Below are 25,173 nucleotides of genomic sequence, written 5' to 3'. Positions count from 1 at the left end.
TGATTTTGTGATCTTTATTTGTGGGATACATAGTCTTGGGGTTGTGATTTTCGGTTTTTGGTGTACTTTATTTGATCTTTATTTTACGGGGTAAACAGTGTTTGATTTTGTGATCTTTATTTGTGGGATACATAGTCTTGGGGCTTCTGATCTTTGTTTGTGAACGCATATTTTTGTTTTCTCATCTTTGTTTTTAGCGTAATTAGTCTCTGCATTTGTGATCTGTATGTGTCATTATACTCAGTATTTGGTCTTGTGATCTTTGTTTGTAAGTGTATTCAGTACTTGATCTTGGAATCTTTATTTGTCGGCGAATCTGTCCTTTGACCAAAACCCTATACATGTAAAAAATCTCACAACTATTCTAAAAATAACTCAAGCGTTTTCGCCAACTGATTGGTTTAGGAATTGTTGTTTCAAACCCATTTTCATCCAGAGTTTCTTCAAGGCATCTCTCCCCCCCCCCCCCGAAGAAAGTATACCGCCCCTTCCCATTCCCCCCCCCCCCCCAACGAAATGGAATTTATATGTATATCGGAATTATATACTTTTAACAGTTTTCGGCCCCATTCCCGACAGAAGTTTTAGTCAGCCGCCCCCCCCCCCTCCCCTGGAAGAAACACTGTTTGGAAATGTTAATGTTCTCTCTTTTAAAAAAAATAAAGGATTAATTATTTAAAATACTATCTTCGGTGAGTACATAATTATAATTCTGAAGTTATTAAAATTAAATTTGTAATTTAGCTGGCAAGCTTAATCCTTTTTGTGTAACTTACCGAGAAATATTGTTTTGGTGGGGCATTGCTATTTTTTTATGTGGAGCATTGTTATTGTTTTTTTTTTTGTGTGGAGCATTGTTATTCTTTAACTTTATTTGACCATTAACCTTCGTTATAGATTTCCGAAATGTATTTGACCTCCTTATAACATTAAGGCAACTTCAGCTTCAGTAAAATGCTACTCAAAGCATTTACCTAATTAAATTGAAGTACACAGTATTGATTATTTTATCGGTTTTACTTACGGAACGCGATTTTTAATTAGCTTCGTTCCTTAGTTTAAATTTAATTTTAATTAACTCATTCATAGCTGCATATAGTTGGTTGATCAACAGACACTAAACATGTAATGTACCTTATGAAAATACATAATTTGTTTTGCAGTGCTTAAGTGGATTATAGAAATCTCTAAATGTGTAACTGTTTTTCAAAGGATTTAGCATCAATAAATCATTTTTATTTTTCGTGAAATGATTGTTAGTATCGTAAGTAATTGCTTATTATATTGCGTTTTTAAGATCATTTAAATACATCACCTGCATTATTAAGTTGATTTTCGATATCGTTAGAAACATTGTAGTTTTTAATTTATAGGCCATATGTAAATACGCTACTTTTTACTATCGTTAGATACTTTTATAAAATGAAATATTGTTTAGGTCATTGACACTTATAAACAGGTAAATCATTAGGATGAAAACAACAGCGGAAAGCTCATGTGAAGTGAGAAGGTGCAAGGTACCTTGCGAGACATGTAAAGCTTGCAAATGCAAGCAAAATGACATTTATCCAAATGACATCAAGGCAAATGACACCCAGCCAAAAGATAACTTGTCAACATGTATCAAGGCAAATTTTATCCAGTCAAATGTCATTCATCCAAATGCTACCAACCGAAATGACATTCAGCCAAATGTCATCAATACTATCGTAAACAAGCCAAATGACATCCCGTTAAATGAAACCCTATCAAATGACTCCCACAACAATGACATAGAGCAGAGCCGCACCAAACTGGATGACATACAGCAACATGACATCAAAACAAATGTCATCTTGACCTATCCTACAATCGGATGCTTCACTGGGATCTACAGCGTCGCCATCTTGATTACCTCAACGTTGACGTCATACGTCAACTCACAGGTAAAAAATTAAAATCGTGGTGTCCCTTCTTCATACAAGGTGTTGGACTTTTTTTTTTACCTTGGTCTACACATACGACTATGTCAATTCACATATTAAAAATATATTTTGATATATGTGGCGAGTTTATTTTTCCATTTGAAACATTTGTAACAAGAACACGTGAAACTGTGCATATAATTCCATATGTTAACCTTAAAAAATGAAAGCCACTATAACACATCTATATAATCCCATATCATATCATCCCTATTTATCCGCGCTTATCCCCATCTTCCCCCAGGTGACTACACTTGAAAGACAGTTCGGCTTCAGTTCCAAGCAGACTGGACTAATCACTTCCGCCAATGACGTAGGTTTTCTCACCTGTGTGTTGCTGACAAGTTACCTGGCTTCCAGGATCAACATCCCGAAATTTCTGGGTACGTTTTAATACAATTATTTATAGCAAGAAAATAATACACAATTTATTGGTGACGGAGCAATTGTATACATTATTTCCATTATCATGGTTGTCGACCATTTGCGAAGAATATGGACCAGACCAGAGATCTATATAGTAGGCCTACTCGATTTCAGGAGATTCCTCCTGGTTGAGTCCATAACATTTCAGATACTTGAACTTCGCAAGCAACCGAAATTTCCAATTTTGTTTTGGCCTAACAATTTTTCACTTTGATTGGGTATTCTAAGTTATTTTTGCCCTGGGAATGTTGTTTGCTTGCTTAAAGCTATATATACATATATATATATATATATATATATATATATATATATATATATATATATATATATATAAATTAAATGTTATTTTTTTATCATTTAGATTAATCACCTGCATCTAAAAATACTTTTTACACTTTAATCTGAATGCAGTAGTTTTACCTGTATCCTGATATTCCAGGTATATCCTGCCTCTTGTATGGGTTTTCTGGCCTCGTGTGCTCGATGCCACACTTCCTGTTTGGTCTGGCGCAAGGTGACAACTTTAACGTGACGGCGCCGGAAGGATCCGTTCCAGGAATCGTATGTCGCAGCAACGTCAGCACTACAGCTTGTCTCACAAAGGGAGGTAACCTAATTCGTCTACACGCAATAATCCTAATTTTATTATTTTAGTAACAATTTTTATAGAAGAATTTTAGGATTATGTAAGTATATTTTAGGAGGTTACTTGCCAAGTCCTCTTTTTGAAAAGAAATAATTTCCTCTTACAGTCTTCTTAATTAAGTGGCAAGTAAAGTAGTATACTAATTTTTGTTCGAAAAGGGTATATAAATAATGCAATCATAAAATATCGGAATTCCTAAGAATAGTTGTCGAACGGTAGAGTGTTCAACTTCCAATCCGAAAGTCTCGAGTTCGTATACCAGGGTAGCGTCTGTATGACGTCGATAAATCGACCTCACTCTGACGGGTACCTGAATCATGTAAAGTAAAAACGGCTTGAAATTGTACTGACCACACTATTCCGACAGATTTAGTAATCACTGATAAAGGTGTGAGATACTTCACCTGCTTCATTGACGGAAGGGCTCTTAAGGGTACTTAACATTTTATGCTATGCTAAGCAAATCTTCAATGTAATTCATTCCAGTCTCTCATCATTAATGATATACATATTGTCTTAAATAATTTAAGTGGTACTCACTTCTTAGAGCATGGACATTCAAGCGAAAGTTCACAACATCACGTGACTACCGTATCTCTGGTCATCATCGTGGCCGGGATGATGCTGCAGGGGGTGGGGAAGTCCCCCCGGGCCTGCCTGTTCATCAAGTACGTGGATGACAATACGAAGAGGACCAACACAGGCTTTCTAGCAGGTAATGATTGATGATGTAGTATGGACGACTTCGTTGATAAAGGGTGGAAATGTATTGTGAGATATGTATTGCAAAAACAGAATTTATCTTTACAAATGGCCCATAATGACGTAGCATACATGTTCAACGCTTACCTGCTCAAATGTACACGTATATGTTATATGATGTACATGTACACATATATTAAAGCCACTTATCTGTATCCATGTAGGTCAACATATAACACACAAAGTAGCTCTACCTGAAAGTCACATTATTTGTGAATACAGAGCTAGATCTGTTACTTTACAGTGGAGTCGCTAGGTCGGGTGTCACCCGGTGCGGCAACTCATGGTGTCGCCCCCCACCTTATTTTTGTCTGTAAATTTTGCAGTTGGTGTCTACCCCCCCCCCCCCCGGCCCTGGTAAAAATCTTTAACGTGTTTGTTACGCTAAGTGAGTGTCTTTGGTTATTTGATCCAATACCATTTTTGTCTTAACCACTACCATGTGGAGATGTCGTGTTCACAGAAATGCATCGTACCATCATTCACTAGGACGACGTGGACGACCAACAATCAATGAGAGGAACGCAGGCTTCTTTTCTTATCTTTAATTCTGTACTCTCAACTCACATACATCCTTCCACCAAGGCGAAGAAAATCATACTCACTCACGCACAATACCTAGCAACCAGTCTCTACACCAGAACGTCACTGTCGCACCATACGCGTCATCATTCCTTGCGTTCAACATACCTTTCGCACCAACATTCATTCGCGCCAATCTATAGCATAGATTATATTATAACATGCATCATAACAGTGTTCACATTAAGAGAATACGGTTTATCTATAGTCGGTTTTTAATACAGCTGGGTGTAACATTGTTTTCTCTATAATTTGCATGTTTACTTCATGGTGTCACCCACACCTCCCTCGTCGGGATAGTGTATATCTACTTAAAATAATTTTTTTTAATCTCTAATTAACAATTCATTGAACTGGCAACATATATATTTTTCTAAAAATCTTGCAATTTTTTGTCTTGGTGTCACCCCTTAATGGTGTTACCCTGTCCGCTCCGCCAGCCCCAGCCGCGCGACGCCTCTGTTACCTTATCATAGTCGATCTAGTGGTATGCATATTCACAAGTAGATCAAATGACTCATACCTTTTTTAGTTATACAAGATCCCGTCTGTTACCTTCTAAAGTCAAAGGTAGATCACATTACATACATGTCGATAGATACTTTAAAACCAAATATTTTGACCCAGGAATCGCAATGACAGCAGGTATCTTGGGACCAGCCGGTGCTTTCTTCCTAGGGGGCGTGTTCAGCAAGATGCACGTGACACTTCAAGGTACAAAGGTCACGGCCTTAACACTCCAAAATTGACCATTTTTTCTAAAACTCAGAGGCGTAGCGAGGGGCGGGGCGGGGGATACACGTGTCCCCCGGCGCCGACCTTAGGGGGCGCCAAAATGGGATGGAAAAACAAATTAAAATATCATTTTAGCTGATGTTTTGCATTGTAAATATAAAAAAAATATATGGGGGGGGTGCAAATTGAAAGTTTGACGGGGTGTGCAAATCGAAAGTTTGAGGGGGGGGGGGTGCAAATCTTAAGTTTGAGGGGAAGGGGGAAATTAAAAATTGAAAGCTTGCTCCTGAGGGGGGCGTCAAAGTGAAAGGGTTGCTACGCCTCTGCATAAATTACTTGATCACAAGCTATATGTTTATGTCTATCATGTGCTGTATATCTGTCCTAAAAATAATAAATAACTGGCTCCATATTATTCCAACAAATTCCAACAAATATATACTACCTGACACCCCATCAACATGTGTTCATATTTCCAACACACCGACACCAACCTGACACCGTGACACCTCCACCCCCCCCCCCCCATCCAATGTTCATATTTCCAACACACAGATACCAACCTGACACCCCTCCACCCTAAATGGATCGGCGCCTGGTGGCTAGGCTATGTACTGATTGGCTGTGCTTCCCTTATAGCAGCTATACCTCTTTTCTTCTTTCCAAAGACGATCCAAAGCCAGAAGTCAAAGTGAGTGACGTCTTATTTTGATTTTTTTAAAATCATCTTTAATATCATACTAAAACAGTTGTGGTGCACCTCCTTCCCGAAGAAATGCCTGAAATTAACTCTGAGCAGTTGTTGGTTGGTTCTTCCTACTTATTCCAAAAATAGGTTTTGGGTCGCTACAAGTAATAAAATACTTACCAGTTTGATTTGTTTTGATTAGTAGTAGTACTAAAACTAAAAATTAGGGGATTAGGCCAAAATGGTGACATTACCAATACATAGTCATGATAACTGATTTATAAATAGTAGTTTTCAATTATTTAGTTGAATCTGTAGTAATTGTCCTTATACTTGTAATTGAAACTTTTAATCGAATATTCAAAATGATATTGTAATTTTAAAAAAATTAATATATATTATCTTGAAACTATTCTTTTTTTTTTCAATTTTAGACACTAGTAAGCATACACACACAGTATAAAGCCCATTGAAAGACAATCGAAGTTTTCTTCTCATGAGTTTTAAGTTCTCGACTCCAAATATTTCATTATGAAAAAATATGTTTATTTCTATCTGTTTTCTTCCATGATTTTATTTTCTATTTTCATAACCTGATTTGTCTAAATAAAAAGAGGTTAAGATGAAAATGAACTAAATGTTTTGTTGTTAACAGATCGTCTGAGTTGACTGCTCGTTCCCCCAATAAAGACAACTTACAATCTACTAAGCTCTTGCTAGACAGTGTACCCTGTGAAAATATACCAATGGATAATATAACACAATCGGTTGATACAACAACTAGAGAAAATAGACTATTGATGGATACAACTAGAGAAAATAGACTATTGATGGATACAACTAGAGAAAATGAGCCAAAAGCTATAGTAACACTCGAAGATTTTCAAGAAAAAGAAAGTTATATGTCAAAGGTTAAAAGAAAGCGACAGATGAATAAAGCTGCACTTGTTTTCAGCCACTTCAAAGGTAACTTGTTTTGTATTTACTTTAATCGCGTGTGATTGTGGGAGAGGCTGCATGTCGATGTATGGAGAGGGGAGTACATGGGTAGTCTATATTCAAAGAGAGGTTGTGTGTGGTGTGGGTAGGGGAGTATAAGGGCAGACTATATTTAGTATATGATTGGGATGGTTCTGGTGTAGAAGAGAAGTCAAGAGTTTGTAGGCCGTTAATAGGAAAGAGGTGTTCGTGTGTATGGGATTGTAGGAAGTGATGCGCGTATAGGATGGGTTAGATGGGTGTTTAAAGAGCGTTAGAGTGTATGTTGGACAACCGTTTGTTGAAGGGGTGTATATGGGGAGCGCAAATGAAGAATTTATGGATATAGGGCGCATTGTAAAATAAAGTTGTGTCCATCTAGGTTATCTACTAGTAGCATATGTGTTGGTTTAATATGTCTGTTTACGTATACATTTTTATGCTATGAATAGACGTTGAAAAGAACAGTTGGATGTTGTAGACATTTGTGCTGAATTGCTGTATGCTAAATCGAATACCTGTCCCTACCTAACTACTATAAATATAATTATTATTATCTATTCTATTTTGTGCCCAAGACACATCGGGCTGCCACAATAAATATATTACACATGCATAATTAAGCTAAACAAATTATCAGTTACAGATTGAATCATCAAAGTCCATCCTGTTTCTCCAGGTTTCTGCATGTGCATGCGCCGACTACTCACCAACCCTGTGTACATGTGCGTAGTCGTGTCCAACTGTTTTATCATCTTCAACGTGAGCGGAGGGTCAGCTTTTGGCGCTAAATACTTGGAGAACATGTTCAACCTCCCTGCTTACAAGGCTAATTATATTCTAGGTGAGTGCTTCGTAGCAATGTACCTTTTCCAAACCATGACACATCACCAAGCTATCTAATTTAAGCCACTCTGAGAAAACAACTGTTGCCAATAGCATTTTTTAGTTTCAATAATTTGTTCCTTATTTAGTTTAACTAGTTTTAATATACGTCTATCATCTAGTCCTTTCTATGTGTCGGTATATCTAATCAATTGTTTGCGTATTGCTGCCGTGTAGAGCCTACTGATTACGTGTTGGGACGGCGTGGTCAGATTGTAGAGCTATTGACTGAAAACCCAACAGTCTTGAGTTCGTTTCTGTGTCCGGACTTGGGACTGTAGAACGTACCGGTGTTCATCTAGTCTTGCGTTGGGTACAGTAGAGGCGGCTGGGCATAGTGCTGACCACAACATCCCTTCATATGCCGAGTGAATAAATATATGACTGATTTTATTTCTATTGCCCTATAGATCTGAAAGGAGAACCTTACATTACTTACACCTATTTCCTACATCACAATTTTCATTATTAACAAGTTTAGCGCATTGATATTACCTACAGTTGAGAAAATACACTTAGATACCATTGACAACTAACTTTCTACGTAACGATATTTACAGCTGGTCAAACCTTCACCGCCTCCTGTCTGGGAGTTTTCATTGGTGGTTTCGTCACTCGCAGACTTAAGATGACCCCACTGGCAGCTCTCAAGTTCACCATCGTCGTCTACGTCATAGCTCTGGCTGGTACAGCCGCGGGCTTTTTCTTGCAGTGTGAGCAGCCAGCTGTACATGGGAGGTCGAGGTCAGTTGTTGGAAGTAGGCCAAGGCCAGTTGTCGGATGATGGTGAGCTGTCTAAGTCAGGCTGAATTCAGTTGTCCACTGCTGGCCGTACCCAGATGTCAAAAGCTGACCGTGGTCAGTTGTCAAAAACTGGCTAAATTCAGTTGTCAAAAACTGGCTAAATTCAGTTGTCCAAAGCTGGCCGATCTTAGAGGTCCAAGACTGGTAGAGGACATTGTCCAAAGATGGAACATGTCAGTTTTCCAAAGTAGACCGAGAACAGTTTTCCGAAGCTGACCAAGATTACTAGTTCAAGGATGGCCGATGTAATTATAATTATACAGGCCTACACACACACACACACACATCATATATATATATATATATATATATATATATATATATATATATATATATATATATATATATATATATATATATATATCCTATATTTATCTTTATGTATCTCTATTCAATTGGCATATTTACACGCAGAGAACAAATAGAATGCAATCGAGATTGTGATTGTAAAGACGAGAGTTATTTCCCCGTATGTGGGCAAGATGGTATAACGTATTACTCCCCTTGCCTTGCCGGGTGTTCTGGGTTCGACAAGGTGAGCTTTATTGTTAGTGATTCTGTACATAATGATCTATTGATTTTTGTAAGGGTAGTATTGATTATTTGTAATTGAGATAATTATAACATCTTCATTGAGTGTTACCATTATTTTATACTGCATCAATGAAACGCTTTCTATAATGTGTTTGATACAGGCGGTATACGCTGCTAGATTTTGACTTTGTACTATTTTTAGCGCAATTTCCATTCAGGAGAATTGCGTTTATTAACCCGTCATTTCTGGATGGATGTATGAATGTGTGTCCGCAGCATTAAGTCGTATTTCCTCCTCAACGAAGCAATATCGAGGACTAATTCCAAAGCAATTATGTTTAGCAAGTTACGAGGATGAATATAGGCCATAAAAATTCCGGGTTTCTTTCATGGATTTCCCGGGAAAGCAAAAAAACCCTCGTAAAATGCAGTTTTTTGCCCATATCTCGGCAAGCAGACCACTTAGCGACTTGAAACATGTACCAATCGATTTCTGCCATAATTTAGAACAATATTGCCGAAGAAAGTTTTCAAAAATATCCTTTCGTTCGGTCACAAATTTTTTTTTGAATTAATTAAAATTTGGACCGAATTAGTAGGCATTTTTATCCAACCACACCACACGCGTCATCAAGTTCAATAGCTGCGCCATCACGTTCAATGGCTGCGTCATCACGTTCAGTAGCTAGGCGCGCAATGGTTTTTACATGTAACTCTATTGAAAATAAAACATGTATTTTAACCAATGATTTTACTAACCCTGCTCTTGATTTACGCTACGACAGAGCTATTTTTAGATAGCATAAGGAAATTGCGCTAAAATTGTCACTAGACTTTTTAATTACCTTGTTTTATAAACACGCTGATATCTGTGTCTTTAGTCCCAGGCCCGTGCTCTTTTAAAACCTGACGGGGCAACTGAAGTAGAGTTCACCTGTTTCTATGACCTCGGCTTGTGAAATGATAGTGTGGACAACACTATGCCCAGCCGCCTTTACTTTCCCTAACGTGAGTTAGGTGCCCATCCGAGCTAGGTGGACTCAGGGACGTTATACGTACTATAACCTGAACTCGAGACTTTCGGGTTAGCTATCGTATGCTCTACCATTCGACCACTTGGTCCCCTGTATGGGATGGTCTTAAGCTGTTGATTCCTTTTTTGCAGGTGTACACAAACTGCACGTGTGTACCTGGGGGTGAGGCTAGAATTGGCACCTGTGATTACGGATGCTGGCACCTGTATGTGTATGTTTTATGTATGGGCATCAGGCAGCTGTTCAGTCCTATGTCGGTCGTGCCTAAGGTGATCGTGGTTATAAGGTGAGGGTAGTTTCTTATGTAAGAGTAAGCAGGACGGGGTTGTATTGTTATAAGGTGGGGATACGTTCTTATGTAAGTGTAAGCATGACAGTGTTGTATTGTTATAAGGTGTGGCTAGGTTATTATTTTGGACGGGGTTGTATTGTTATAAGTTGAGACTAGGTTCTTATTTTGGACGGTGTTGTATTGTTATAAGTTGAGACTAGGTTCTTATTTTGGACGGGGTTGTATTGTTATAAGTTGAGACTAGGTTCTTATTTTGGACGGTGTTGTATTGTTATAAGTTGAGACTAGGTTCTTATTTTGGACGGTGTTGTATTGTTATAAGTTGAGACTAGGTTCTTATTTTGGACGGTGTTGTATTGTTATAAGTTGAGACTAGGTTCTTATTTTGGACGGTGTTGTATTGTTATAAGGTAGGGTAGGTTCTTATGTAAATGTAAGCAGGACAGTGTTGTATTGTTATAAGATGAGGCTAGGTTCTTATGTAAGTGTAAGCATGACGGTGCTGTATTGTTATAACGTGCGGCTAGGTTCTTATGTAAGTGTAAGCAGGACGATGAAGTTTTGTAATAAGGGTTTAGTTCAACAGTATAAAACTCTTATGTAAGTGTAAGCAGGACAGTGTTGTATTGTTATAAGATGAGGCTAGGTTCTTATGTAAGTGTAAGCATGACGGTGCTGTATTGTTATAACGTGCGGCTAGATTCTTATGTAAGTGTAAGCAGGACGATGAAGTCTTGTAATAAGGGTTTAGTTCAATAGTAACATTGCAAGAGTATCTCTTAGGATCAGGGTTAACATTTTTGGATAAAGACAGGTAAAAGACATAGATAATGACATCTTAAAACTTATGTTGTTGACCAATTATCTGTATCTGTTGACTTCACAGATCTGTGAATAGAGCTGACAGAGCCATGGCTGTTGGCTTGAATGCTTTTGTCACTTCCATTTTTGGTTCGTTTTTTAAACTACTCTTTTTTAAACAACCACTGTATTTAGATCTAAAACACTAACCATTTATCTAACCATTAAAATTATATCATGCTCATCTGAACTCAATGTACTAGATCCCATTAGAATAATGCGATTAATTACTTTTATAATTATTATCTTCAATGTAGTAGATCCCAACTAGAATAAAACGATTAATTACTTTTATAATTAGTATCTTCAACTTTACGAATTAATGATCCTAAACTTAATTAACGTCAACTTAAATGACACTAATTATCTACTTTGACAGGCTGGCTATTGGGCCCGGTGGTGTTTGGGATGATGATTGACGGTATCTGCGTCATCTGGGAGGCGGGTTGTGGGGGGAGGGGCCGCTGCCTGCTGTACGACCACGCCATCTTGAAGCGGAAGTTCCACGCCTACATTGCCGTGCCCTCCCTCCTCTCCTTGCTGTTCATCGTCGCCGCCTACGTCTACGGCAGGTGCACCAAATCGATGAACCGTGACGAGGATGCAAATGTTGCGGAAAGATTAGATTTTGACTTATCAGTTTAAAGCTTCGAAAATATGTTGCGGGTAAATATTATTTTAAAGAATGTAACTATCGGACATGTTCTTACAATATTTAGCTTGTTAATTAATTAAAATGAAAACTTTAATTAGGCCAAACCAAAGTTGTCTTCGTCGTTGACTGCATTATACGAGATAGATGAAATGGGAGTCGATTCATAACATACTTTTTGTTATGTTTTTTTTATTATTTTGTTAGAATCTTATGCTATTACAATGCGAGTGGAATAAACATTTCAACTAAATAAAATCTTGAAATAACATTTGATGCTTGAAATTATTGAAAAAATTATTGACTTATTAGATCATTAGTAAATACAAAGGCTATCTAATATTGGATACAGTCTAAAATACTCAAATAAAAACATTACTATTGCAGTTGATATATTGCATATTGAGTATAGTGTGACCTACTTAGGTCTCGTCATGTTCCATTCTTAGTTTGACATTGTATAATACCTTATATGGATTGATGGTGCAACTACCGGGGTTTTTCCACTGTCTTATTAAGGGTGTCTAGGACCCAGAAATTTTCCATCAAGATCTGATTGATAGATTCAGATCAGATGACCACCCCAACCAATGGCTACATGAGTTGAGGATAACCTCCCCTGTTGCATAAGTCTTTAAATGGATCGCACACTCGCAACACGAGGCAGTCTACCTTGATCAAGCGGTCTATTAGGACCAAGCCGTCCATATTGTCCGGCAATAGATTCTGACCATTTGAACGTGAGAGAGCTTAAGTCCTGTGTGTGCTATGCTTTCTTAAGTTGGTTTAGTCTTCTAGTATAATTTTACTTGTCGCCAAGTGATTCTTGAAGCTATAGCGGTGTTGTGTGACCTGTGGCTATTTTTATACAGTGTTAAAATCTGTGATAGTGTTTTTTCTTACGCTTTATAAGTTGGGTTTTGTTATTTTCTAAATTAAATATTTTATCTCGTTTTACCTAGTGTTCTGCCACAACTGTGTTCGCTTATTAAAGGTTGTATGCAGATTGGATGAGTTGTTAACTTCAATAGTATCACTAGTTTTCCCTAGAGATCGAGATCGAGCCCTAGTGTGTTGTTGAGTTAGTGTTCTTCCATTTAGGCTTTAAGTCATTTGCATATAACCCCGAAAAAAGAATCCGGGGACGTTCACCATCTATCTGGCTGGTAGATAGGTAAACGTTACAATAGGCTATTTCTCGTATACTCACACACCTCTGAGTTAGGCAATGCAAAATACTAAGTGAATCGGGTCTACGATCAAGCAATTTGTTTTAGATTCCATTTTGCTGACCGCTAGTCATTTGCATTAATTTACTGTGGACAAATATTATGAACCGATCGTTCATCATCAACAGTTGCAGTTCGTGCCCAAGACACTTGAAGCAGATAAAGTAGAGTCCATCTGCTTCAAATACCTCGACATGTGAAGGGATAGCGTGGTTTGCACTATGTCCAGCCGTATTTGTTTCCCTAATGTAAGTTAGGTGCCCATCAGAGCTGGGTGGGCTCAGGGACGTTCTACTAACTTGAACCCGGATTCGAAATTGAGACTCTCGTGATAGCATTCTAGCTCTCTGCCGCAAGGGCCACGTCGAACATATCCTTAGTCATATTTATTCATAAGTTTAATGAGAAATAATTGGTATCAAGAAATTACGGAAACACGTATTAAGGGAAGAAAAAACACCGCTATGGTATTGGGTTTATAGCTTCAATGTAAACAAAAAATAAATATATCTTCTCCTCTTCCTCAATTTTTTTTCATTAATAAATGTAAAATATTTTCAAATATATATGAAGTCAGCAGAGTTAAATGGGAGGGTGGAGTCGGATTGTGGTGCGCGGACCTTTGACCACAGGTGCTTTGACCATAGGGGGTTTGACCATAGGGGGTTTGACCACAGCGGAGCTTTGACCATAGGGGCTTTGACCATAGGGGGTTTGACCACAGCGGGGCTGTGACCATAGCTGTGCTTTGACCATAGGGGGTTTGATCATAGGGGTTTGACCATAGGGGGTTTGACCACATGTGTTTTCTCAGCAGAGGGTCTTTGATCACAGGTGTTCTATCAACGGGTGTTTGATCACAAGCGCTGTGTCCGGCTTTGATCATAGGTGTGATACAATTAACACGATTGTATACATGTTTCCTGAGAGTAGGTTAATAGAAATTAACATGTATTTAAAAAAGCCAAGAACTATAATTTAGTCTTCACATAAAGGCTGGTGCTAGACCTCATAGATTTATTTTAAATATAAATGAAACACAAATAATGCGACATATAATAAGGGTCACTAATAAATAATGTAGAAGTACTTGAAAATACATAGCATATATAAAGGATAAACAATGATACAAAACTTGCCAACAATATAGTCAAAGATGTAATACATAAAATGGTTAATTAAATGACAGATGTGCTATAGCACGCAAATATGTCAGTACATCTGTTTGACCATATTATTACATCATGTCGAAATTTAAAATATACCATAGCAACTTTTAAAATAAATCCTTACCATATATGGACAGCATTGGACAAACCACCTGAGATCAAAGACCCTATGTGGACAAAACACCTGAGATCGAAGACCCTTTGTGGACAAAACACCTATGATCAAAGCCGGACACAGCGCTTGTAATCAAACACCAGTTGATAGACCACCTGTGATCAAAGACCCTCTGCTGAGAAAACACCTGTGGTCAAACCCCCTATGGTCAAACCCCCTATGATCAAACTCCCTATGGTCAAAGCACCGCTATGGCCAAAGCCCCGCTGTGGTCAAACCCCCTATGGTCAAAGCCCCTATGGTCAAAGCTCCGCTGTGGTCAAACCCCCTATGGTCAAACCCCCTATGGTCAAAGCACCTGTGGTCAAAGGTCCTAGGACCCGGATTGTAGAGGGTACTACTGCTAACCCCAAAGTTTTGAGTTTGAATCATGGACTCAAGTCCGTAGAACGTGTATGACAGCCATCTCTGATGGGTAACTGACTCATGTTATCGAAAGCAGACGTGACTGCGGGTAGTGCTTACCACACTATACCGTCCATCACATACTGATGTCACAATTGAACTCTACCTCATCTTGCTGATGGTTATAAAGAGTAACTAAAAGTAAATGAAGATAAGACATTCGACAAATTTAAATAGGCTAAAAGGGTTTAATTTTGTTTATTCAAACATAAATGACACACATATTGATAAAATCTTAACATCTAATTGTACAGTGTGAGCGAATAGTTAGACTTCTAACCCGAATGTCTCGAGTTCGAGTCATTCGGGTATACGTCAGTCAAAGTCTCTCTGATGGGTACCTGACTCACATTAGGGAAAGTAAAAACAGCAGGGCTTCGTGCTGACTACACATTATTCCAAACTCAGAAGTCACATAAACAGGGTAACACTACTTCACCTACATCATGATAAATATGTTTCGAAAAAATAATTTACTTTTACACAACTACTTATTTTAATATTTATATTTTAAATTTTATTGACTTTCTCTCTTGGCATGAATACACAAACTCAGTCGCTGTTGGATTTATTTGATCAGATCGAGTGTCACTGTTGTAAAAACAGTGTTCTAACCCAACATTTATTACAAGCTATTATTTCACGTGCTTCCTTGTGCTTTAGTCTTTAATCGTCATGGATCTTAACTGGCGAGCGAAACTTTGACCTCTTTAAACCAACACATTTTTCCCTTTTTAAATTCTAGTAAGCATATTCAATACATATTTCAGCGCCCGCACTTTTTTTATAGTTATTTAAATAGTAGTTCATTATAATATATTTAAAGAAAATCATTTATTTTCTGCTAATTTATTGCATTATAATAATATAAATAATTTAATTTTGTTACATTGTAACGTCGAATTTCGACATGGATTATTTATTGAAGGAAACTGACTCTTAAAATGTCGATATAAAATTACGAAATCACTCAAATTTATTTTTACTTTTTATACACAACAAAAAAAAATATAAGGAAAATAATCTTGGTGAAGGCTATACTATTTGAAACACATTGATACAAATCACTTCATATCAAAACATGCATTTAAACCTAATATTCCGATTTATTTATTTAAATTAGGGTCGACGTAATTTCATCTCAGTGTACTGCAGACTGTCTTCAAAGCCTGTTATAGTAGACCAGTGAATTGCTTTACCACCTACTTTACTTGCCCAGATCCCATTTAGATTAACAGAACCGCAGTTGTTGCTATACCACCAGCCACCATTATACTCCTTAGCACAGTTTCTAGGAAATACATCATTGTCTCTGTCAAAAGTGGTAAAATTCATTCCCTTGTTATGCGTAAACTTATCTGCAAGGTTGCCTGCCTTGAATGAAAAACGTATCCTATAAAAATCTGCTTCATTTCCCACCGTCACATTACTGTACACGGCGTAGTAGGATATACCTTTATACTTCATGTCAAACCTCAGATCACTGTAGCCCTGTCAATACATTACAATCAATGAATGAATAATATTGGTATGTTACACTTCAATTAATATCAACACCAGAAACGTATTTTATACATATAGCCTATACACACACACACACAAACATATATATATATATATATATATATATATATATATATATATATATATATATATATATATATATGTATATGTATATATATATATATATATATATATATATATATATATATATATATATATATATATATATATGCAGCATATATACTGTGGGCTTGTGACAATTTGGATGGCGACTCCTCTTAAACAATTGTACACATTAATTTACTGTTAAAACAATTGTCGATCCCGTTAAAAAAGAAGAAGGGAAGACTCCAAACAAAAAATGCAAGTTCATTAAAGGGATATGGTGACCTAAGTTGCAACATTTTTTACACCTAACGTTGTGACGCCGCTGTATATATATACAACATAGACCTCAGAATATTTAATGAAAATAAAAAGCAGCAACTTAGAAATAAGTAAGTATATTCTATTTCACCTTCACAGATGTTTAATTTTTATTTTCAACCAAGTATTATATGCCCGGATATTTACTAGACTTACAAAATACCCAGAAAATACTAATACACACAGTATTAACCAGTGGCGTAGCCAGGATCATCTCATGGGGGGGGGGTTCAAATTTTTCCAGCATTATATATATATATATTTATATATATATATATATATATATATATATATATATATATATATATATATATATATATATATATACTAGCTGTATGTCATTGCTTCGCTATGATGTAAAATAGACTGAAAGTACTCTGAGGAAATAAGAAAAAACACAATATTGGCCAACAAAATAAAACAATTTATCACTCTAATTAAAAAAAAAACAAAAAGATACACACAATGAACGCAACACAATCTTTCTGTTATCCGTGTAAAAAAACTATTTGACATAATGATTTCTAGAAAATAATACAAACGAACTAGGGGAATTAATCACATAAATATTTATATTACTACAAATTTAATGGTAAATGTCAGAACATATCACTAATTACTTTAGTAAGTAGTAAAAAAACTTTACTTTATTCGTTTTTACAAAAATATGTTGTCTACAATAAGAATTAAATGTATTGTCATCATAAATGATAAAATCTTACAGCATAATGTAAGTTTTTTTTTAAATCAGAGTTGGTATAAAAGCACGCTTTTCGATTTTATATTAAAACAATATAATAGGTGGAAGATTTCAAATAATAACATATAAAAAACCCATTGGTCTTACAGTTCAGATCACACATTTTCTAATTAGCTACTGTTTTTTGTGTTCTTTAAAGATCATTTCTTGAAAATGATGATAAGGTATGGGTTGGATCACTGTATTGCACACACACCTATTTACTGGTAATTGCAAAAATAAGATTTAAAGAGTTTTACCTGTTTCAAAAGCTACTATTCTGGTGGCAAGGTAATTTAGTACGTCATTACGAGTTTCCCCAAATGTACCAACAGACCAGTTGGGGTGGGTTGGTAGGGGGGTTCAACTTCATTCACTGCTGTCCGGTCACTTTAGGTCAATTATCCTACCCAGCGTATAACTAGGTGTGTCCCGTTTTAGGTTGTGAAGTGTATGTGGGGGGGGGGGGGGGGCGAAACCAACTCAGAGTGAACATAGCGTCAGTTTTTAGATGATGGTTCTAAACATACAAATACAACTATACATACATACTGATTCAAAAATTGATTTAAGTAAGTAACAGTGGTATTATGACAGTACAATAGTCTACACAACTTACAAAGGGGTCCATGGGGGGTTATAACCCCCCCCCCCCCCCAACCCCCACCTGCCTACGCCACTGGTATAAACTAAGTTGCAACACAATACAGCTATTATTACCATTTTCTTAAACAATTCAATGCAAAAAAATAACGAAAACATAAGTATGCAAATAATAAATATTCAAACAAATGTATGTTTAATGAATACACATAAATATATTTAAATAATTAATTTCTGACTGAACTTATATATCGAAATAAATTGATTTTTACTAATATTTAATATATTTAATATAACAAATCGTAAAATACAGATAAGTGTCTGTCGGTCTGTGGAATAACTACATACTTTAAACAACAATGACAACTTACGGATTGTGTCAAGTTCGAAATCCAGTCATTTCCAAGCCAAAAATCTCCACGTAATGATCCAAAGCCATTTTTATAGTCATCCCAGTTTCTGGAGAAATTTACACTACCTAACACGCGTCTCTATAATAAACCAAATACATAGGCGGAATTATGAACACTGAACATAAAATATACTAAAGTAATAACTTTACTTTAAATATTTAATTATTGAAAGTGTTTAAGTGCTTGTTAATAACTCACAATCAATATTCAATACTTCCTAAATCCTACAAATACATACACACACACACACACACACATATATATATATATATATATATATATATATATATATATATATATATATATATATATATATATATATATATATATATATATATATATATGGTGACAGGACAAATGATCTCAGGACAAATGATCTCAAGGACAAATGATCTCAAGGACAAAGATACCAGGACAAAATATATCAGAACAAATGATACCATGGACAATTGATCTCAGACAAAATATCTCACAGCGAAATTTAATAGTATGTACGATGTTTTTAGTTTATTTATTTTTTATTGACTGTCAATATGGTTTTGTTTACTATTTTTTACGCATAATAATTGTGAATAAAATGAATTTCTTAAACTTAACAAACCATCAAAGATTTATTAAACTTTGTAGTAGCATTTGATTAAAAAAAGTAAATATTATAACAAACTTGCTATATACTATGTATATATTTTGTCTGAGATCATGTGTCATGGAACCATATATATATATATATATATATATATATATATATATATATATATATATATATATATATATATATATATATATATATATATATATATATATATATATACTAGCGTTGCCGCGGGAATAGAAAAAAGTGCGACGAAATATATAAGAAGGGTTTCGTCCATGCGTTACCAATCCTATATTCTTGACCTTGTTTTCTAGAAGTGAGTTATTTAAATGTAAACAATGCCTGCGCTAAGTATCGGGACACGGGTTTACCTACACTACCGCATGAAAACCTTGAGTCTACATTAATTACTCACCGAAATAATGAGGTAGAACACACTTCGGTGACCGCCCATGTTTCAGAGACGTAAAGGGGTGCTCTAGGCGCATTGGCGCGGCGTACCAACCCTGGCACCTTAAAACTAACAGGCGCAATAGTGCAAAATAGCATCCTGGTAACAATGATGCAGATTGCGTCATTTGCTAAAGTGACACAAATGAACAGGATTTGTTATATAACATATAAAAAAATTATTTGACGTGTTTTGAACATCAGTGTGACTGATGCAATATGTTAGCATTACTAATGGTCTATTCTTAGATGCTCGATCTCAATTTCTGATTGGATTATCTAAAAATAGATGCTTATTGCAGCATTCGCAAACTGACGAAACTGTTTGGATTTTTTTACGGACAAAAAGAAACATCCCAGTTAATAATCTAACCTTGGTTAATTTTTCTGATTATTAAAATAAAACGTATTACATGGCCCTCAGCGGCCCATTTGAGCCTTTAAGGGCCGAAACAGACATTTTATTTGCAGCCTAATCGCACCCTACCTGTGCGCCAGAGGACACGCCTGATTTTATTTAGTAATCGTTTGTAACGCCCACCCTATCCATTGTCTATCACACTGTTTAGACCGAACGTAGTAGCTATAGCGCTCACGGGAAAGACCAGGGCGCCAAATCGCATCCTGCCGGGGGGCCGCCCATGCAAAATTAAATCAACTCTCTCAAAGTCTCATGGATATTGGATATTGGATGAACGGTGTAAAACGAAAATCGACTTTTATTTTTATAAACCGTATATAGAGAAAAATCGCACCCTCCCTTGGCGCCGCCCTTGTGAAATTAAAAATGATTTTACAGAACCCTTCCCCAGAGTGTTCTAATGAACTCACCAATGTTTGATGGCGATCGGATGTACGGTGTCAAATAAAAATCGACTTTTATTTTTATATACCGTATATAGAGAAAAAACAAATCGCGCCCTGCCGGGGCGCCATCCCTGCGTATTTGAACTTCCCAAAGTTTCCCGGCGATGTGATAAGAGGTATGGTAATGCATAAAAGACACACAGGCAGACAGACAAACACACATACATTGCTTTATATATATATATATATATATATATATATATATATATATATATATATATATAGACATATATATGTATACATATATATGTATACATATAGAAACAAAAACATTTAATATTCATTTCGTTAACAGTGTGTCTAGTTATTTGTGGTATTTTTAATAAATAACAAATCTCACTGATAAAAATTATATTGAGGTTACAAGCAATTAATTAAAAGGAAGCAGCAAAATTTGATAAAGGCGCTTCTTAAGGACTGTTTTTAAGTTCCTTGCCAAGGGACAGTGACATGAATTCGTGAATTCGCCCCCCCCCCCCCTCCAAAAATTCCCAAACCTTCAAACCAGTTGTGAAATGGTTCGTGAGTGGATGTAAAAGCGTTGTGCAAAACATGCTGCTTTCAATAAGAGTACACTTCTTAAAATGATTGTATTCTTCATACCTTGTGTAACAGTACAAGCCGTTTTCAATGTATAAAAGACTTAAATTGAACAATGCATAGCATGTTTTTTTTTAAGATAAATAATCATACCATAGAAGGCGTGGTCGGATTATAGAGCTAATTACTGCAAGCCGAAAGTCTTGACATCACTGATATTTATAACACGTCAAATAATTTTTTCTACTTGTTAAAGAAAAATCTCGTCAATTGTTGTCACTTTTTCGGGAACATTAATAATAAGAATTACTTTTCATGAGTTCTTATTCATAGAAAACAAAAGTACGTCCATTTATCTACAAAAATCATGCATCGGATTAGTCTTAGTATACATACTTTAATTTTGGTTAATTTTATAATGCGGCGACGTAAACGTTTAGACGCGGCCGCTGAACGGCATCCCGCAATGTTAAAAAATGCCGTCTTTCGAGTTGTTTTACGAAAAAAAAGTCTATAAAATACAAATTCGACCTAACGAGAAAACTACAAGAAGTAAATACAACGAAAAATGGCCGCTCTAGCGTTATCATGACCTAGATTTACGATTAAAAACTTGAATTCCGAAAAACAACGAATCAGAAAGAGAAAATTTTATCGGACACTGGGAGCGTCGTTACGATATGGCTGGCCGGCGGACAGACCGCTAGGAGCGACGTTACGGCCTTAAAGAGTTAAGTTACTTTTAATGAGCCAGCGGCCGTACGCGGCTCCTCTGCGGTAGTGTAATCGGGGGCTCCCAAGAGCTCCCCTCTACATCCCTGACACATGGGCGGTCACCGAAGTTCTACCATATTATTTCGGCGTGTGATTCACGTACACTCAATGTTTTCATGCGGTAGTGTAGGTAAACTAGTGTCCCGAAATTTATGATCCAAGCGCAGGCATTGTGTATACTAAAAAAAATTAGTTTTATAAAACAAGTCACGCATTGAAGTAACCCTTGTTATATATTTCGTCAGGCTTTCTTATATCCCCGCAGCAACGCGAGGGGACGGGTACTCTAATATATATATATATGTTTATATATATATATATATGTATATATATATATACCACACCTGTATAACAATCCAACCTCCGCCATCTGTCGTGGTATCACACATGGCCTTTTTACTTTCATTTAGTTTAACAATAATGTGTTCTGGTAGGTTTGAATTTCCCGTCTTGATACACTATGGAATACACAGTTTAATCATAATTAACATGCAACCTTATTTTATTATATTCTTCCTCATTATCAAATAATTCATCAATATATAGACTACCTATCAAAAAGGGGAAGGCATGCACTGTCTCGATAAAAGTCTCGGGTTCGAATCCGGGTTCAAATAAGTGGAACTTCCCTCTTCCCACTTCATAATGCTGTCCACACCTTCCTTTCATATGTCAAGGTCAAGAAACATATAAACTTTACTTTATCTGACTAATGGATCGCTAGGTCTAAAGACAATTCTTTATTTAATCACCTGTTTCCAAATCATCTCATAAGTTCCGTGTAAAAATTCTTGCAGCGTTTCATTCAAACCTGTAATGTCTTTGGCACTTTTAGTAAGATTGTTTTGTGTCTTCTTCAGTTGATCATTCACTTCATTAAATCTAAGATTTAATCCGTCTAATTGTTTCTGTGTCTTAGAGTCAAATATATGCATAGTTTCGTTTAGAAGAGCCAACGTTTTATTATTGTCTTTAAGTGAATCCAAATAAGGCGAAATAGATTTGTTTGTTTCGTTTTGTATTCTTAAACGCAGTTGATTATCCATCATTTGTATTGTTTTGTTTACATCCATTGATGCATTGTTTTTCTTAGCATCCAACATGTCCTTAAATGAAGAAGAATTGATGTATTTATAATTGTTATGTAACTCTGTATCTTTATCTTTGATGAACGTGTCGCCACCAGAATGTGACATCTGTAATGACAATGTCATGTCAGCACCTTTCAGTCTGTCTGGGTCTTCAAAAGATTTGAGAAAATCGGCCATTGTGTCAACTGATTTAACATAGTCAGACGTTTTGGCTTTCAAATTCATCATTATAAATGACTCGCGTGATTTTCTCTGTAAACTCCCCGTCTGCTTACCTATTCTATCAATAGACCCAGTTGAGTTCACATAATGTATTTCACATAGGAAAATGCCACCATTGCAGTCTGAATTATTTGTGAAAAAAATATTCAATTCGGAAAATGTTTTCGATATTTTCCCTTGTACTCTTGTTCCAGCACATTTGTAATCTTGAAGCTTTGAATCTGATTCTGCAATAGACGCCAACAAAATATTCCCTTCAGATTCACTTATCCTATAGACTGACATGTTGACAAGAGCTGATATCTGAGTGTCATCTTTTATATTTTCTGTACACTGGAGTTGTGCACAAAATAAATTATTGCCATGGTAAAAATTTTCTCTGCTGATATCTAATTTGAGACCTATTTATTTTTTCAAAGAAAAAATGATTTTATTACCAGAAATGTTATTTTTTTTTAACAAATGAGTACACCTTTACATAAGATATCGTGAAATGGTATGGTGTATATTGAGTAAAATATTCATTGAATTTCAAAAATAATACATGGATAATTAATTAATATAGTTGAATCTATAAGATGGGTTATTTATAAAAACTAAATATTTTTTCTCATACAATTTATGCCGTGCTTCTTTACATACATTGCCACATAGTTAAATTAAAGATATTTATAAATAAACCATGGAAATAATACTTAACGACTTATGTGAAAAAAAAACAAAACATTGTTTATACATAAAAACAATAACGAAAGTGAATATTTCCTAATATATCGACTTTGACTTTAATATTTTATAAAACGTATTTTACGGCATGAGCCTAGCACATGGAATAATATTAAACTTGGTGTTCAAAAAAGTTAAAGGCTATCATATTAATTATGTATAATGGAAAAATAAAGGATAAAGCTAACTTACAATTGCTGGGTATTATATTTAATACAATAACCACACTAAACCATTCGATAAACATTTTGACAAAACTTCCAACAGGATGACAAAATATCCGCGTTTATGAACTGAGTACAACTAACTATACCTAGAGAAAAGCTTGCTTAAATAGCTACACGTACACCATCCTAAAACTCATTATCATTGCGATGTCGGTGAGTTAATTAAGAAAGAAGTAATATATTTTTTGTTATAAGCAGTTACATGCATCATTGTCAGATCCAATTTGATGCTAACAGATAAAAACGTTGTGCTTTGTCCTACCTCATAAATAACAGTCGGGGTGCTTAAAGGTTACTGAAGGGCTAAGAAAGTACTGTAATGAAGATGAGTATAAATATGAGGAAAATAATTGAAAAAAAAAGATCTAGTCTACCTTTCCTATTGTATATTTTGTGTGTAGGAAATGTCGATATGATATTTTGAACATTAATTTTTTATTTACATTGGTTATTTATCTATGTAAAGTTCCCCTTCGAACCTTACGGTCCATGGGCAAGTGAAGTAGAATTCACATGTTTCTGTTACCTCGACATATGAAGGGATGATGTGGTCAGCACTTTTAACAGCCACACTTACTTTATTTACTAACTTTAGTTAGGTACCCATCAGATACGGGTGGACTCAGGGACGTTCTACGTTCTTCAAACCGGATTCAAACTCGAGACTTTCGGGTTAGTTCTACTATTCGACAATTTCATCTCCTGTGGTGGTTACTACTATACTAAAACTCATCATAACATTTAAAAATCACTTCATTCAAATCGTAATTAGGAAAACATTCTTCGTCCTAGATAATACTATTATCACTTAGTGTTTTTTTTATTATAATAGCAGCCAACACATAGTACTAAAACAGAAAAGTACAAATAAAATAGAATACTCAATACTTGACGCCTCTGGATTGTATAGTATTAAATATATCAGGGGGTAAAAATTACACCAAACATCGCCTTTATTACTAGGAGATTTATATTATTTTTACCAGACAATAACATTGAGTTGTCGCACTTCGTTCGAAAAACATAAACAAGTCGTGATGAACATGAAAAAAGTTATTCTAGTTACGAGGTATAAAAACGGCATGTATGAAAACGGCATGAATAAAAACGGCATGCATAAAAACGGGAGGTATAAAAACGGGAAGAGTTATTATCTTGTTTACAGGTAAGCTATAT

The 25,173-nt window shown here is 35.7% G+C and overlaps 2 protein-coding genes across 4 annotated transcripts; one reads left to right on the top strand and one right to left on the bottom strand.

Moving 5' to 3' along the window:
* Window positions 1-1,166: 1,166 nt before the first annotated feature.
* On the top strand, window positions 1,167-12,062 carry LOC131940195 (solute carrier organic anion transporter family member 2A1-like). 2 transcript variants are annotated; one of them, XM_059298821.1, is made up of 14 exons: window positions 1,167-1,264; window positions 1,460-1,925; window positions 2,209-2,347; window positions 2,830-2,997; window positions 3,584-3,751; window positions 5,008-5,094; window positions 5,671-5,806; window positions 6,459-6,769; window positions 7,461-7,625; window positions 8,227-8,410; window positions 8,885-9,005; window positions 10,170-10,324; window positions 11,217-11,281; window positions 11,571-12,062. In XM_059298821.1, exons 2-14 carry the CDS (start codon window positions 1,473-1,475, stop codon window positions 11,834-11,836), a joined length of 2,418 nt encoding a protein of 805 aa, XP_059154804.1. In that variant the 5' UTR covers window positions 1,167-1,264; window positions 1,460-1,472; the 3' UTR covers window positions 11,837-12,062. The 2 variants fall into 2 exon arrangements, with proteins under 2 accessions (XP_059154804.1, XP_059154805.1); XM_059298822.1 differs by lacking the exon at window positions 5,008-5,094.
* Window positions 12,063-15,046: 2,984 nt separating this feature from the next.
* On the bottom strand, window positions 15,047-24,069 carry LOC131940203 (angiopoietin-2). 2 transcript variants are annotated; one of them, XM_059298833.1, is made up of 6 exons: window positions 23,963-24,069; window positions 22,484-23,445; window positions 22,076-22,189; window positions 18,464-18,583; window positions 17,079-17,127; window positions 16,192-16,312 (listed from the first exon to the last, which is right to left on the bottom strand). In XM_059298833.1, the coding sequence occupies exons 1-5, from the start codon at window positions 24,015-24,017 to the stop codon at window positions 17,089-17,091; spliced, it is 1,290 nt and encodes a 429-aa protein (XP_059154816.1). In that variant the 5' UTR covers window positions 24,018-24,069; the 3' UTR covers window positions 16,192-16,312; window positions 17,079-17,088. The 2 variants fall into 2 exon arrangements, with proteins under 2 accessions (XP_059154815.1, XP_059154816.1); XM_059298832.1 differs by lacking the exon at window positions 17,079-17,127 and having other exon boundaries at window positions 15,047-16,312.
* Between the last annotated feature and the right edge of the window lie 1,104 nt (window positions 24,070-25,173).

This window comes from Physella acuta, unplaced genomic scaffold, assembly GCF_028476545.2.
Source record: "Physella acuta isolate Inbredline_101_S28 unplaced genomic scaffold, ASM2847654v3 ptg000311l, whole genome shotgun sequence".
Lineage (NCBI taxonomy): Eukaryota > Metazoa > Mollusca > Gastropoda > Physidae > Physella > Physella acuta.
This window is presented reverse-complemented; position numbering and strand designations above follow the sequence as displayed.

Excerpts from the sequence above, each read along its gene's own strand:
- LOC131940195 (XM_059298821.1), top strand. The coding sequence starts at position 1,473 with ATGAAAACAACAGCGGAAAGCTCATGTGAAGTGAGAAGGTGCAAGGTA. Across the intron at positions 1,926-2,208 it reads CGTCATACGTCAACTCACAG|GTGACTACACTTGAAAGACA; the intron begins GTAAAAAATTAA and ends ATCTTCCCCCAG. Across the intron at positions 11,282-11,570 it reads TTTTGTCACTTCCATTTTTG|GCTGGCTATTGGGCCCGGTG; the intron begins GTTCGTTTTTTA and ends CTACTTTGACAG.
- LOC131940203 (XM_059298832.1), bottom strand. The coding sequence starts at position 24,017 with ATGTTTATCGAATGGTTTAGTGTGGTTATTGTATTAAATATAATACCC. Across the intron at positions 23,446-23,962 it reads AAATATAATACCCAGCAATT|GTCTCAAATTAGATATCAGC; the intron begins GTAAGTTAGCTT and ends AAAAATAAATAG. Across the intron at positions 18,584-22,075 it reads GAGGTTGGATTGTTATACAG|AGACGCGTGTTAGGTAGTGT; the intron begins GTGTGGTATATA and ends GGTTTATTATAG.